This window comes from Chenopodium quinoa, unplaced genomic scaffold, assembly GCF_001683475.1.
Source record: "Chenopodium quinoa cultivar QQ74 unplaced genomic scaffold, ASM168347v1, whole genome shotgun sequence".
Classification (NCBI taxonomy): Eukaryota; Viridiplantae; Streptophyta; class Magnoliopsida; order Caryophyllales; family Amaranthaceae; genus Chenopodium; species Chenopodium quinoa.
Window position 1 is genome coordinate 1,150,249 of NW_018744137.1, and position 16,562 is coordinate 1,166,810.

Here is a 16,562-nt window from a genome sequence, read left to right on the forward strand (position 1 = left end):
AATTTGCATTATTTGGTGCAATTTTATTTTATTATTATTTTTTTCCCACTGATTTAAAAGATTTCTGATGTCTGAAAAATAGACAATTTTTTTCCAGAATTTATTTTAACACTCAGCCAAACACCTAAACAAATACCCTCCAAAGAGTTAATTTACATTTGGAACAAATTTTATAAAGTACAATTTAAACAAAATTTTTCCATAATTATTTTACACCCAACCAAACACTCCAATCACAATCTAGATCTGATATCAGAGGAATCAGAACTCTGCTCTTCTTTGCTGCTGCTGCCAACAGTCCAAAGCTCATTCAAAACCCCAATCGCTTCCTGCACTCTCCTTTGAATCTGATCAATTTTCGCACCGATTCGATGTATGTAAACCAAATTACAAGGCCTACATATACATTCCCTGAAAAAATTGCCATCATTAACAATGAATTTATACACACCAATCACATTCTCGATTTCTCGAACGAGTTTTTTGATCACCTCGAAATGAGTTTGGAGAAGCTCTTTGTTAGAAATGTCTTGTTTCTTGACATCTTTAAGAAAGCTTTGCAGATATCTGAACTTGATTTGTAAGTTGTAGACTTGTTCTCTAACTCCATACAAGTACTTGACTTCTTCGATGATTAATGACCCCATTAAATCTACCAAAAAGGCTACGATTGATTCTGCTATCATTTGCTTTGAGTATTTAAGTTTTCAGAATTGTTACATCAAATTCGATCAAAGTTACAAATTCCTCTGTAAAATAATTTCAGAACTGTAACAGTGTTAATTACCACACGAGATATTCGTGGGAAGTAAGTCGAATTTTGTGTCGTATCTTTGTTGATTTGAAGGGAAAGGGTCAAAGGGGAGAAAATACAAGTTCATCAAATTGATAAACTTGTAATGTTTATCTAAGGGTATAATTGTCACATTATGCATTTAAGTATGGGTAAGTTTGTACTTTCACTGATAAAAGAAGTTAACATTGTTAACTTTCATGAACACTGCTGTTAATGGAGGACAAAGTATTTGAAGAACGTTAATGGCGAAATCAGCCCTCTTCAATGGTGAAACTGAAGCTCGCGAGCAGCATCAATGGAGGAGGATGATACCTCTTCCCTTTGGGGTTAACCATGCCCGTTAATTTTCCACTTTCTACTAGGGTTTTCGTTTTATCCGGCGGCGAAGCCGTCGAAAATATGGTGATTGACATTGTGGTTCATAAGCAGCTTCAATGTAAGAAAGAAGAATGCATCAATGGAGGAAAGAGGAAAGCATGAGAAGCTCCAATGGCAGAAAGAGGGAAACGGCGTTAATGACGGTTTCTTGGGTAGTTTACAGCTGGATGTTGATGTGGCCCATTTACTGTTCGAGTTATTTACTAAATAGCCATTTGATAAACATAAAACATTAATCTTGAAGATCAATGGGGGCCGGCTCGTCAAAGGGGTGTTATATGATGTCGGCTTTTTAAGCTTTATTGCTTTTTTTTTTTTATTATTTTTATTTATTTAGATCGTGAGGAGAAAGGTCCTATAGAGTCAAAATCTCTCACCCGTCAGTCAACTGCTTTTTATGCAATAAAGACATTAATGCAAAGTATAATAATAAGAATTAGTCAGGTTGAGATGGTAGAGTAGTAACATCGTTTTCCTCCTCAAATAGCGCGGTTATGACTTATAAGAATCAAACTATATGTCTATATGAGTTCAATTAAAAAAATAAGTAAGAAAATATGAATCCTTGACTTATTTTTTTTTTACTTATATATTTCAATTCCCCACCTGTTCCTCTCAATCATAAATTACAAATCAAGAGAATTAGCAGTGAAAAGAGACCGAGCATATCTCCATTATTTAGAAATCACATAATCTACAATCGATTCATTGCTACATCCTCCTAAATGAACACGTGTCCTAGAATAGCAAGCTCAAGAGTATCATTATCAGAAACCAAACAACAAAACTTTGTGATAATGTTAACATAACGATTCTTTCCTTAATAGTTGTTTGATAATTTTGAAGGTGGGTTTAGTTTTAAGAGAATTAGCAAACTTAGTCAAAACTCATTTGTTATTTTAAAAAAAAAGGTAAAACAAAGTAAAAGAGCTAAATAATCAACCCATTCATGTTTATGAACATCTTATTCAAGTTCATTTTAAACTCTGTTTTTGTTCATTTAAAATCTTTAACCATTTAAAAGCTATTCCATCATTTTTGCATCCCTCTTACAAAAATCTATAACCACTAAAAGCTACCCAAAGTCTCATACCATTATATTGTCAAACATTTTTTTTCTTCTAATTAAGTAGTGATTTAACTTGGTCAAACCACTGAAAGCTAATGCCGAGCACGGGTTTAAGCTTGAGCTTAAATGAGCAAGTTTGCAACTTTATTTATTTTAATATATATTTTTTTACGGAAATGACAAAAAAAAAAAAAAAAAAAAAAAAAAAAAAAAAAAAAAAAAAAAAAAAAAAACTCCAATGAAAAATTTTGGCCTAGACTGCTAAAATTATTGGGCCCAAATTACAAATGGGTCAAACATTTTTGTTGAGAGAAAAAATAGACAAAAAAAGGGAAATAGGAGGATTCAGTGGTGAGGAGAGAGAAAATCAATGGCGTCGATTGTGCGGAACACCTTCAAGGCGATCAAGGAGAAGGGTTTGGGCAACTTCCTTCGTGAGCTCAGAGAAGAAGGTTATCTGTAAGTCATTATTTTCACATTATTATTTCATTGAAAATTTTTAAGAAATTTGTTAGTTGAATTTACAATCAAATTAGGGTTATTGGATCTCATTTAATTTCTTTTCTATTGTAAATTGGACGAGTTTTTGTCAAATTGACGCCGAAATTATATTAATTGGTGATTTTTTACTTAATTTTAAAAACAATTTTCTGATTTTGATGTTTTCAGGAGATGTCTACCGGACGGCAACCTTCTGTAAGTGTATTTTTAATTTGTTATTATCATTTTTTATTCACGAATTTTATAGCATAACAAAGTAGAATTTATTTTGATTTATTGTAATTTGTAACATTTGATGTTAGAAAAGGTTGAATCTTATGAACTTGATGCCGCAATTTTTTTCGTTAAATTTTAATTTGTTGCTATGAGCTGCCGAAAATTGATCTGATTTGAGTTGACTTGAACCAACTAACCAACTGATTGACCTGACTTGACTTCGAATCACTTGAAACTGACCCGAACTCCCGATTTGATACCTCTATATTACTAGCAGCTTTGGAGGACATATTGAATTATTGCATATATACTCTAATTGCTTGAGTGTTCTTGTTGTTGTAGATATTGACATTTACAAATTACGAGTATAAGCTTAATATTCCTTCCTAATGTCATGTTGCGTGGTTTGATGTTTTGGCTTTGGATTAACATGTTTTTGGTAGTAAATCATGAATATATTTTGAATTGGTTTTTTTTGGCTCGATGTTGTCCCCCTTTTTTTTTTCTGAAGAGAAAACCATTTTATACTTTGAATTGGCTAATACGTCGTACATTTTATATTTTATTCCATACCATGAAGGGTTGGATTCAATGGAGTTTTTGCAAGATGGGGTTGTAGTGCTTAGATGCTAGAAAAGTAAGAATTGGTTTCAACCTCAAATCCTTTTTACAGATTAAAGAACCATGGACTTGTTTGTGACTCGTGAGGCACATTAGATAAGGGTTCTTTAGTTCTGCTTCCGTCCCACCTTTTGAGCTTCTTCGGTTGTATATATGGTTTGAGAATTAATTTGTGACAATTTGTCTTTTGGGTTGATACCATAATTTTTATACGGCCCCCAAGAAAATACTTTGCCTCATATTGTATGTATATAATTGAGGCTGTGCCAAGAAAATACTTTGCTTCATATTGTATGTATGTAATTGAGGCTGTGCTTATATTTGCAATAAACCTCAAATACTGCTGTTTGAACAATTAGTTTTTTTATTCATGTATTTTTTATAACCTGAGTATATAACTGACAGTGATAACAGTTACTTTTCTGTATTAAGTTAATCTCATCTCTGTGTTTGGGCTGATATATGAAGCTTTAAAATGATATTTTGCTTGTTTTGGCCATGATTTGGCACTAGAAAGTTTGTTTATATAGCTAGTAAATCTTCCTTTTATATTTGTTCAGGCAAACCAAAATCCACAATATAGGGGCAAAGGTTGTGGGCGTTGATCAATTTGGAAATAAGTACTATGAGAATATGAATGTTCAATATGGTTAGTCCTTTCTGTTCTCCTATTTGCTGCCACCCTCTCTCCTTGCTTGTGCTCTGTCAAACTCACTATTGACTTATTGAGTGTATCATTTGGTTTTCTCTTAATTATTCACCTAGAGGTGTTGACATGGTTTTTTTTTAATTTTTAGAGCTGCATTTTGACAAGTTTAATTATATTAAATTAGGAGTTATTTTTTCCTCAAAAAAAAAAAAAAAAAAAGAGTTATTTGAGAGTGTATCATGTTGAATTTATTGCTTCCAAATGATGTATACTGTATAATCTGACTATGTGTTACTACATTGTATGCATCGTTCAGCTGTCTGAAAAAGCCAAAAATTTGCAATTCAGTAATCTTTCTGAAGAGCCAGTTGACTCAGCACTGCACTATGTCTAAATTATCCTTCATGAATTATGGAATGAGTGTTAAGTACTATTAACAAAAATTGTTTACTCTGTGCAATTTATAAAAAAGTTCAAAGGTGAACTAAAGCAACAAGGTCCTACTGTGCCTTGGACGCACCTTGGGCGTGCTTTAGTGTGCCTCTTGAATTGAGGCACAGGGTGTAAACAATTTTAAAATTCACAGAAGTGCACCTCATATGCGCCTTGTGCGCACCTCAGGATGGTTTCTCATGTTATGAATTTCACAATACACATGTATTCCAAGCCATAATCATGGCAAACTCACGTCTCTTGTACTGTCACGAGTGTCACTAGATTCTGATGATGGTTGTTTATGGGATTTCATATAGGAACGAGTGTAAATTTTCTTGTTTTGCAGGAAGACACAGGTGGGTAGAATATGCAAGTAAAAACCGCTATAATGCTTCCCAAGTGCCACCAGAATGGCATGGCTGGCTTCACTACATCACTGACCACACCGGGGATGAGGTTAGTCTGTGATCACGTGGAAGATATTTATTACTATGCCTGATGGTGTATGATGGTGCCATTATCTGACTGAATATTGATATATTTGTTGCAGATTCTTATGCTAAAGCCGAGCAGGTATGCCATTGACCACAAGGAGAACTTCACTGGAGAGGGTGATGAAAAAATTTACCACTCCAAAGGCCACACTCTCAATCCTGGGCAAAGGGACTGGACCAGGTACCAGTCATGGCAACCTGGCAAGAGCTAAACTATCTTCTTGTGCTCATTTTTGCTTGGCGAGGTTTTTTTCTCCTGTTAAGCTACCTCCTGTGATGAATAATACCCTGTTATGCTAGGTCTACTATGGTCAAATGTTTGTTGTAACTATAAGCATAAATCAGGCAAATTTGAAAACACGGATAATTTTGTTGTTATTCTGTTGTTTTATAACGCGATTAATTGTATGTGAACCTAGAGCCTTCTCTGTTTCAATTCCGTATTGCAATTTGTTACTTGTGATCGTTGTTGGAGAATTTCTCAATGTAAACACCTGCATTGTGGCCAACTTGATTCTTTTTCCATGATCGAGAATATACTCAGTATCCCATGTCTTGCTATTAATGCATTAGCATTTTCAGTTAACATTATTAATGCAGGGTAGCAATTTGCTTTAGCTTTCGAGGTTATAAATTACAGAACCAGCGCAGATAAGACCAAAAGTACGCTTATTTCCTTCATATTGAATTTTGGTTGGCCTGCTTCTATCTACTGAAGGATAATGAATGATGGAGTATTAAACCACGTTGCTTGGTTTAGTATCATACTTGTAAGCAACTTGGTGGCTGAATAGTATACGTACTTAAAGTCTCTAAACAGAAGGATTATATCGATCTATTTATCTGTATAATTTATTTTCTCCTTGGTAATTCTTTTTTTTTTTATAAATTTATTACTAGTATTATTTTTTAATTTATAAATCCTTGCAAATTGGATTTGGTCCGTGTTTACAGGTTCATTTTACTAGTTTAGGGTTATTGACGGCAATACGAAAAGAAAGGTTAGGGGCTGTTATAATTGCATTGTACTAAAGTACTAATGATACTCGTATACTAGAGTTGTGGTACGTATCCTATCGTGAAGGTAAAAATGAGTTATTTTTGTTTATAAACTCTTTTATGCTCAAATCATACAACAATGAGTCCATGAAGACATGATTGATTGATTGTAACTATATCTATGATTTTCTAAGGAAACTTTACTTCCATCAAAGTGGCAGACGTGAAAAAGATCTTTTGGGTTGAGACAGATAGTGTCATTTAGGAGAAAATGAAAGATCAATGTTATAAAAAAAAAATAATAATTAAAAAAAAAAAAATGAAGTTAACATTCCATTATGATACTCGTAAGAAACTGTGGAGTATATACATAATAACATTGATCATACCTAAAAATCGACTTTAATGGTTAATCAACCAAAATTGACTTGGCATATCGAATATTCGATTTTGACCAAAATTGTTACTCATAGTATATGATATTATTAACTACTCATGAAGTAATTTAACGAGTATTTTATTTGACCGAAAAAACAAACTTTACGCTTAAAAGTCGGAGAATTAGCTAACTACTTTAGTCATATTTATTAATCCGTAATATCAATTTTTTTTTTTTTTTTTTTTTTTTTTTTTTTTTTTTTTTTTTGGAAACAGAGAGTACTCTGTGCTTATTTAAAACCAGAGTAAAAGTGCTCAAAGTTTAAAATCCCAATCATTTTGAAATTTTGATAGGTAAATAAAAGAAAAAAAAAGAGCGGATAGAAATTTTTTTCCTCACGTGTCTCTAGAATCTAGATGACGCTTCTTAAAAATAAAAGAAAAAAAAAATATAATATAAAAATGGCGGTTCTGCTATTGAATAGCTGAAACCAACCCAAAGTTTTCCGTGCTAAAAATGGCTACCTCCGATCACCAACAACCATTTCTTTCTTCTTTTGGAAAGGTATCTTTTCTAATTGTCAAACTTTTTTCGCATCTCATTTTTCTTAAAATTGCTTGATCATTTTTTAGTTTGTGATCGGCTATGAATTTTGTTAATTTAATTGCTTTTTTTTTTTTTTGTTGTTGTTGTTTTAATTTGGAATTAAATTTAATTTCGTAATTGTTTGATTTGAGTTTTGTTTTTTCAGACTTCAGATGAATTTGATGGTGATGCAGAACATCAATCTCTCTCTAATGGAGGTCATCCTAATGAGGAATTCTCGATTATGTCCTGCATTTTACCGTAAGTGAATTTAATTTCTTTTTTATTTTTGGTCTGAATGAGCTAGGAGTGATTTACAGATTATAAATGGTGAGCGGAATTTGAACATGCGAGTTATCGTACATAGAACCTTAATTCTGTACGTTTGTAAAAAAAAAACATGATCATGAAATCGTAGTTACATGAATGTTTTAATTGAACTAGGAAATTTTGCGACCTAACATGATATTTTCTTTGCTAAACAACATATATAATCATATATGCCTGAAAGACAATAAATTGACTATCAATGGAACTTCATTCTAACAAAATTGCCCAAAAGGGTAGTACTTATTATCCGCTGAGCCCATGAGAAAACCCACGTGTGAGTGGTGTGTTGTCCCACATTAATTGAGTGTATAAGTGAGAGTTTGTATTGGGATGTGTATCCTACATTGAAGAAATAAGATAATTGTGTCCACTTTATAAGGCCCCTTATTGCCATATGGTTTTGAGGTAGAACCTCCTCGGTCGTATAAAGTGGACAGTTTTGAGTCTTGTGACGGGTGTGGCCAAGACCCGTTAATCATTATCAATTTTGTTTGTGGTGACATGCTAATAAGGTGTCATATAAGGTTGTTTATGATATTAGTTAAATATCGTGTATTTTGTGATTGGTTTCTTGGAAAAATGTGTTACCAAAGACAACTAAAATTGCGATTAGACACTTCAATTTGAACGGTGGGAGATGTGTTGCTGAGTGTTAGAGGCCTTAGAGCTTGTTAATGGGCTATATATGTAGATTACTGTGGCTCTGTCTCATGATGCTGCTTTGAGTACTTGTCGTGCAAAATATGCTCACAAACTTTGTTGTGCTGGTTATCATTGCTAACTTGATGCTCCTATAGTGCAAATATGGTGAAATGTGTTCCTTTTGTTTTTACAGCTTTTTATTCCCTGCTCTTGGAGGACTACTTTTTGGATATGATATTGGTGCTACGTCATCTGCCACGATTTCAATTAAGGTATGAGAGCGATTTGATATTTTTGTTATGAACATAACTTTTTTGCCGACCTGCATTTATCTTATAAATCGGCATTTTACAACTTATATTTATTTCTATATTGAATTTCTAGCTTCTATAAATCTATTTTATATCTTTTTATTTATAATTCTGAAAATCACACCAGATTACATTTCCTTAGTAGAACCAGACTAGCTTCATTTTAGGAAATCTGCATGTCTGCTGTGCATTTCTTGTTGTTTTGTATTATAGTTCTTATGCTTGAAAGACAATAAATTTGTCTTCTTTGGTCAAGTTGATATGGAGTACATTTCGTTTAACTTTTAGTACACTGATATCAATCATTTTATCCTCATACCTTAAATGTAATTTCATGTCACCGTTTGGTTGAGGTTTGTGATGCTTGAAGTCTTAGCATCTCACCTTGGTGGGTAGCAGGATGTCTCACTGGCTTAAGGGGCTTAACTTCTGCCTTAAGTAATGAAATTATATCTCTCAGGCCTATGTAGCGGTCCAAGTTGGCAACTTTGTGAAGTATCTACATTTTTTTTTTAAAAAAACTTAGTTCTTTTATGGATACTACTTGTATCACTTGATTAGTATGTTGGGAAAAATTAAATATTTATCTACAATTCTACACGATATTACACACGGTTCTTTATTTATCTGTATATGGTTTTTATGTAAATGGCTGTTTTTGAGATTTGATAAGCCAAATATGTTAGAATATAGTTCTTGTGCATGTTATATGAGGTTATAATTATATGGCTACCAATTGAATTCTGGCCTATGCAGACTCTCTGTACAGTTGAAGCTGTGAATTTACGAGGTTCTAGAGTGGGCTTATAAAATTATGAAGCTTCTATACTTTTAAAAAATGAGATACTCTCTCTTGATGTGTACTTGAATGTTCATTTCATAATTTTAATACAGCTTGTGAAGTATATACTTCTTTTGGAGTTTTGGTGGTTTTGGCATTTCGTACACAGTAGAGAACGATATATACTCTTAATTGGAATTTGGACAAAAGAAACATTGGTTCGGTCACTAATTCATCTCGCTTCTTTTGCAGTCACCAACTCTGAGCGGAACTACATGGTATGACTTAACTTCCGTTGAAGTTGGCCTTATTGTGAGTCTTCTGTTTTTTCTGTTCATTATGCTGAGACAATTTGCCAACTCTTTATAAGGATATACTTCGTATTATACAAATAAAGCGACATTTTAATTAATATGGCCTTTGTCTTCTGCAGAGTAGTGGCTCATTGTATGGAGCTTTGATTGGTTCTGTCTTGGCCTTTAAAATTGCCGATATTATTGGTTTGTACTTCTGCATATGTTGACTAGCTGACAATTTTTTAGCTACTTTCCTGTCTTTTTATGTGATTTATTATTTGCACATCCTTTATAGGTCGAAGGAGAGAGTTGATCACATCTTCCGTGCTCTATCTTGTTGGAGCTCTAATTACTGCAATAGGACCTAACTTTGCAATCTTGATGATAGGGCGCTTTATTTACGGCATTGGGATTGGATTGGTAATTATCTTAATAATTCTTCTTTCGCTTGAGTTTGCATGAGAGTTATGATTCTTGCCATGCTCACTGATAATTTATGTGCATATTCACAACAGTTATACTTTCACTCACCATAAGTTCCTGTCCTCTGCTCATAACATTCGTATGCACCTGCTGTGTCTTACTGCAGTTCTATGTGTATATTTTCCCGTATTCCACTCCTAGAGTGTTTTTGTATGTTAGTAGTTTTATTTTGAGGAGTTAGGGGCAGCGTTCCTGTTTTACTTTGCTGAATAAGGATCTAGCATCTTCAAAGATGTTATTAACTAAGGTTGCTGTGATGATGCAGTTTTTATATAATTATTTCTTTAAGTGTGCTCATTGCTGTACTATTATGCTATGTGCTATTGCAGGCAATGCACGCTGCGCCAATGTACATTTCTGAGACTGCTCCATCTCATTTAAGAGGCAGAGTAATCTCTCTTAAAGAGTTTTTTATAATTATCGGCATGGTTGTAAGTGTTCAGCTCCATTACCTTTGTTATTGGTTAGTTTGAGACTTTTAAGGACATCAAGCATCCTTCTCAACTAGACAACTTGATCCTCAATGCTCCTCAATTTCATGAAATTTTGCTTTATATGTGCAGCTTGGCTATCTCATTGGGAGCCTTCTAGTGGATGTCATTGCTGGTTGGCGCTATATGTATGGCTTGAGCTCTCCTATATCAGTTATAATGGAAATTGGGATGTGGTGGCTGCCAGATTCTCCTAGATGGCTACTTTTTTGTGCTATACAAGGAAAAGGAAACATGCAGGATTTAAAGGAGAATGCCATTCATTGCATGTGCCGTCTTAGAGGGCCTGCTGTCAGTGCTACAGCTGCCCAGCAAGTGGATGATATCATGGATGAACTTTCTCTTTCAGGTGAACTGAATGACATCTCTACAATTGAGATGTTTAGGGGAAAATACTTGAAGGCACTGTTTATTGGCTGCGGTTTAGTCTTATTCCAACAGGTAGCATCTCTCTGTTTGGGTTGTAATACATGAACCTGTTAAATCATCATCAGTCTGACACATCTTATCCTCGTGCTTCATAGATAACAGGTCAACCAAGTGTGCTGTACTATGCTGCCTCTATCTTTCAGGCAAGATGTTTGAGCCGAATTATTATTTTTAGCGACATTGATGACCTAGTCTACTCTTAGGGGATTTCATGTTACTGTCTAACTTTTATACAACAGACTGCAGGATTTTCTGCCGCATCTGATGCAACAAGGGTCTCAATTCTGCTTGGCTTGGTTAAGGTATATCTTTTTCAATATCGATACAGAAGCATGTCTTCCTTATAGGATTGTGACTGTACATGTCTTATTACTTGGAAATATTCTTCAGTATAATCTATTATTTTATCATTTGGAAAAATTACTAGCCAGCCTTGCACTCTAGCTACATAGGTTAATTGAAAAGGATGGTTTGCATTTGTAAAGTAGTGTTTTTTTACTTATTTCTTCTTATAGTGCATGTCATGTAACTAGTCCTTTGAGCTTATGTGGCTTATTGATTGCAGCTGGTAATGACTGGAGTTGCCGTTTTGTTTGTTGATAAATTTGGGAGAAGACCCTTACTACTTGGTGGTGTGTCTGGGATGGTAATCTTTTGCTCCTCCCTCCTAGTCTCTCTCTCTCTGGATTTATGCACATATGCTGTGCTTTTATGTTTTGAAATGCAATATAATAGCAAATTGATGCCTATTAATACTGAAGTACAAGTCCACAGGACAGCATAATTGTAAACAAGATGAACTTATTAGCTATGATTTCCTAAAATTATAGTGTTCATGTGGCAGGTGATCTCTTTATTGTTCCTTGGAGCTTATTACACATTCCTTGGTGATGCTCCGGCCATCGCTGTCATTGGTCTCCTTCTTTATGTTGGTTGTTATCAGGTATGGCCAAATATTAATCTTGCATTTTAAGTTCAAATGCTGTATTTACAAATAACTGAATCCCTGCATTACAGTGTCTTGATTTATATATTTAAACACATATAGGGTTTATAGGGCAATTACTAAGGAGTACAAGTTGTGTTGTGTACTGTGGTTTACTATCCAATAAAAAGAATTTCATAATCCTTACTGATCTTACCCGAGTTTGCAAATTCCAAGTTTTGTCTGAACTTTTTCCTTAATTTGCATTTTACTCTAGATACTTTAATATATGCTTCCTTCAGTTTCTAATTTCTAAGGTTAGCTGCCTGGTATCATCTCTTTATAGATGTGAGGATAATATTTGGGTAAAATCATCCACTGAACTGTGTTATTGATTTTATGTTGCACACTGTAATATAACACGGTGGATTAAATAATGGTTGAGACTTGAGTGCACATTCAACAGCTTCATGTTCCCCCCACCCCCACTCAGAGATTAATGTGCTACATTTTGCAGTTATCGTTTGGTCCGATTGGCTGGTTGCTGATGTCAGAAATTTTCCCCTTGCGCATGAGAGGAAGAGGAGTGAGTTTAGCTGTGCTCGTGAATTTTGGGGCAAATGCTCTTGTTGCTTTTGCATTTTCTCCCTTGAAGGTATCTCCTACAATCACTATTCTTTGATGCGCCAAATACTGATCGTTTGTAAAATTGAAAAACAGCCTGAAGTTAATTCATGTTCTCTTTTCTAAGTTTTACATATTATTGGATACGGAGGAAGAAGATGAGGATAAACCTTTGACCTATTTTCTTATCACAGGATCTCATTGGAGCTGCAAATTTGTTCTTTCTGTTTGGTGGCATAACTTTCCTCTCTCTCATATTCATATTTTTTGCAATACCGGAGACCAAGGGGCTGACACTCGAGGAAATTGAGGCCAATCTGTTGTAACTTCTTTCAGCTATTACCTTGAAGTTGTTTGAAACTACCGTACTGGTGAATTAGTAAGAGCAAATTGGTGGCAATGCCCTTTTCAATGGTGCAGTGTAACGTAGGATCAAACTATCGAAGTGTGATGTATTCTTGTGCATTCTACAATCTTACTGTACATTTGTAGCAAAAAATACAATCAGAAATTCAGAATGGCAGCTAACAAGTAGCATAAAGCTGGCCACATGGTCAGTCACCAAAAATCTCCACAGGAACAACCGTTGCTAGAATGGTGAAATTGATTCAAGTTCCTGACTATGATCACCCTCTTAGACTCTTAGTGATCGACATAAACCTCTTTGACAATTGCCGCGAGTACCCAAGTTATTCATTATCCTGATAGGTGCGTACTGATGATCCCAAAATTGAGAATGCAAGCTTTTCACTATGATGTCTCAGCAACATCTGTTTATTGCTCTCATCCGCTTCATGATGGTCCGTGCTTCATTTCAACTTTATAACCCAATCTCTATCTATCCTTAATAGCTTCACTCGACCTCCTTAAGTAGCTGCCGTGACTTGGCAACTTTGCCTAATTCTTGTTTGCTGCGTATATGCAAGCAATAGATCATATGCCACAGGCCATAATTTAAACCTACTAGCAAGCTTATTATGGTTCCAAACTAGTTTATATGACCTTAGGGATACTCCACAGATTCACTTTAATACTAGGAAAATTTCTCGAAATAGGTCTTAAAGCTTAGATTTTAGTCTTCTATTTTGGACAATTTTTTAGTTTTTCGGATCCGGAAAAAAGAAGCAGTTGGGTTGCTTCCTATGTAACTCACAACTTTGGATGCCACATGGGTGGTTGCAATTGTCCACTCTGCCTATAAATTGTCAATTTAATCATTTACGTATGCATTTTATCTTATTTCAATAACATTATTTGAACTTGGATGAATTTCGATGCATAATCATGCTTGGTCCAAAAATGTTCTCCGGACGCCAAGTTTGGAGGTTAATGCATGAAGTCATAAGGACACATCACAGAATCATAATATTGTTTGGAACCATACACGATCATAAGTCGATTACATAAAGTCATGTGACGGTCTTGAGTCAATGAATTGAAGCTATACATAAATGTGTAAATTGACAGTTTAAAGACAAATTTGACGGTTCCAATCAACCAAATGGCTTTTTAAGGCCCTTTGGAAATCCTGCCGATCACCTCAATGCATTATCTTACCAATCCCAAAAATGTTTTTCAAATATCAAATTTGAAGGCTATAATATATACCAAACGAACTAAATTTGAAGATTCTAGAACCTCATGCTAAAACACTCGAGATTGTAGTGAATGTATCACAAAATTGTAATGATAGCACTAGTCGGGCCATCCATGACACGAGCACGTCGTAGGCCCAACATGACACGTTACTGCGCGTGTCGAGCTGTGGGTCACCTTTATTTGGGAGAAGCTCGATAAGGCAGAGCAGTTCCAACAAGACAAATCACGCTAAAATCAATGAAACGTAAGCACGACTCGACATGATAGCACGTGGGCTTGAGCCGTTCATAGGCCAAATTTTTGAAAATTTCGGTCCACCACGACACGACACAACATGACACATAGTTTATAGGTCATGTCTAACTAATCCCGAAATACGTCGGCTTGACACAAGGCATGACCTGGAGCCATCATTACGAGATTGTAGTGAATGTATCAAATACTTCGTATCATACAAAGTATATGTACTAGTAGTATACAAGTATAAAAATAGATACGCGTAAAAAAAGGGCAAAAAAAAAAAAAGTAACCTATAAATTCTGGAGTGCTCGCTTTAACACAACACGGTGTCGCAAAGCCGTCGAGTGATAGACGGCTGAAAGAGTAAAGTTCCGCCATTAAAATTAGGGTTTTACAAAACAATGGCGAAATTTAACGAAGTACAGAAGAAAAGAAGAGCTTTAATTTCCCAGAATAAGAGAGCTGTTCATGGAGATCCTTACACCAAGAAGCTTAAACGCCAAACCCAGCTTCATTCTGTTTCTGGCAAGCGCAAACGAAAGAACCTCAAAAAATGGCGTCGGGTATTTATTTTATTTCAATTTCTTTGATTTGTTGTTGTTTTTGATTTTCATAGTAGGGATTAATTGATTGAATTTGTGATTTTCCCCAAAAAAATTAGGAACAAAGGGAGGCTGTAGAAAAGGGTCTTATTACTCTGGGTGATGTTGAAATGGCTCCTGTTGATGGTAAGTCTTTCTCTTTCTCTCTCCTTTTAGTTTAATTTGAGTTTTTGATTGTGGGTTTTGTTTTTAATTGTAGTTTTAGGGTTCTGATTAATTAATTTAAAGGGTTTTTGCTTGAATTTCTGGGTTTTATACCGGAAGAAATGTGTGTTGTTATGTTTGTACTTTGTACAGTGTTGATTTGAAGCTTGAGAATAGTTATGTAATGGTTGTTTGTGAATGTACCTCATGTTATGATATTATCAATATTTATGTACCCTATGGTAAAGAACCCGGCTGCCGTTGCGTAGTTATTACAGGAATGTTCTGCTGAAGAATGTTTTTGAAAGGTTCACTCACTATAGGAAAGACTAGAGAGTGAGTATTTTAGTATATTGTTGTATCATGGTTTGTTGGCGTAGGCGGTTTAGTGTGATGTAATTCTAATCTTAGTAATATCTCCGAACATGTTAAGGTGCTGATACATGCTGTAAAGAGTAAAGTTTTTGTTGGTTGAATTGCTGGATACTCTTGGAATTTTATCCCGGAATTTGGTTTTATTGTTCTACACATACCGTAAATGGGGGAGCATGCTTGCCAACATAGGTGAAGTTCAGCTCTTTGTTGGATGCTCAGTAGCCGAGTAGCATATCTAATTGTTTTTGCTTATATGTGGCTGTCATCATCTCTGTTTTTAACTGGTTTGCTGGTAGCATAATTGTGTACTACTCCGTAGAATATTAGTGAAAGTACTGAACTTGCTTTTGTGAACGGCAAAAGGCACTCGATTGTTCTAATGGAAATGAAGGGTGAAGACAGTTTCCATATATCCAGACTGCAATTGAAACTTTTTAACTTGTTGATTGCCAGCTTTACTGCATGAGCCTTTGTTCTAGTATGATGTTGGAGTGATGGACACAACTAAGTGATTATGCTGTTACTCTCTACTCTTGCTTGAACTAACTTGTAACTGTTGTGAACGAAATCCAGAACCTGCAGAATCTAAGACGACTCCTGCCAAGTTTCACTTAAAGAAGAGTGTAAAGCTTAAACACAAACAGAAAAAGCACAAAGGTAATCCTTGAATCAATTTGATCCACCTTCTCTCGATCCAAGTGACCACATTACCACAACATAAGCTTCATCAGTTTTTATATTAATGTTTGAATAAATCATACAGGTAAAGGCCGAAGTGAATCTTCTAAACCTGCTGCTGAAGCTGCTCGTGCTGATGCCATGGTAGAATAAGTATTCAAATTTCAGAAAGAATGCAGCTCAATTCTGCCTTGCTGAAAGTTCTTACCTACTAGTCTCTTGGGCATTGTTCATTACAAATTTTGTTTAGATTAAAAAATTTATGGCAGTACTCATTTCACTTGTAATCTCTTCAATTTTCACTCATTCTGTTTGTAAGCTTTCAGATTAGGAGATCGTTTTGCTGAGAAAAATGTAGATTGCAAAATTTTAAAAGCACTTTAGTATTAATGTACACAAGAGACGCCCTCTTTTTTTCTTTGCCTTAAAATGTTAAAAGCTTGTTTTTGATGTTAAGTGAAAAATTGCTCCAAAAAATACTTGATATAGT

At 34.8% G+C, this 16,562-nt stretch overlaps 3 protein-coding genes across 3 annotated transcripts; all 3 read left to right on the forward strand.

The window, feature by feature from the left end:
* The first annotated feature begins 2,534 nt into the window (after window positions 1-2,534).
* On the forward strand, window positions 2,535-5,684 carry LOC110693009 (probable NADH dehydrogenase [ubiquinone] 1 alpha subcomplex subunit 12). The gene is made up of 5 exons (XM_021870116.1): window positions 2,535-2,702; window positions 2,913-2,939; window positions 4,142-4,230; window positions 5,012-5,121; window positions 5,216-5,684. The coding sequence occupies exons 1-5, from the start codon at window positions 2,614-2,616 to the stop codon at window positions 5,369-5,371; spliced, it is 471 nt and encodes a 156-aa protein (XP_021725808.1). The 5' UTR covers window positions 2,535-2,613; the 3' UTR covers window positions 5,372-5,684.
* A 1,048-nt stretch (window positions 5,685-6,732) lies between these two features.
* Window positions 6,733-13,057, forward strand: LOC110693008 (D-xylose-proton symporter-like 2). Its single transcript, XM_021870115.1, has 14 exons — window positions 6,733-7,101; window positions 7,289-7,383; window positions 8,288-8,366; window positions 9,439-9,498; window positions 9,620-9,686; window positions 9,778-9,902; window positions 10,295-10,396; window positions 10,529-10,897; window positions 10,981-11,028; window positions 11,125-11,187; window positions 11,451-11,531; window positions 11,730-11,828; window positions 12,328-12,465; window positions 12,629-13,057. Exons 1-14 carry the CDS (start codon window positions 7,054-7,056, stop codon window positions 12,758-12,760), a joined length of 1,506 nt encoding a protein of 501 aa, XP_021725807.1. The 5' UTR covers window positions 6,733-7,053; the 3' UTR covers window positions 12,761-13,057.
* A 1,517-nt stretch (window positions 13,058-14,574) lies between these two features.
* Window positions 14,575-16,492, forward strand: LOC110693011. The gene is made up of 4 exons (XM_021870118.1): window positions 14,575-14,836; window positions 14,935-15,001; window positions 15,968-16,051; window positions 16,158-16,492. The coding sequence occupies exons 1-4, from the start codon at window positions 14,675-14,677 to the stop codon at window positions 16,223-16,225; spliced, it is 381 nt and encodes a 126-aa protein (XP_021725810.1). The 5' UTR covers window positions 14,575-14,674; the 3' UTR covers window positions 16,226-16,492.
* Window positions 16,493-16,562: the final 70 nt, after the last annotated feature.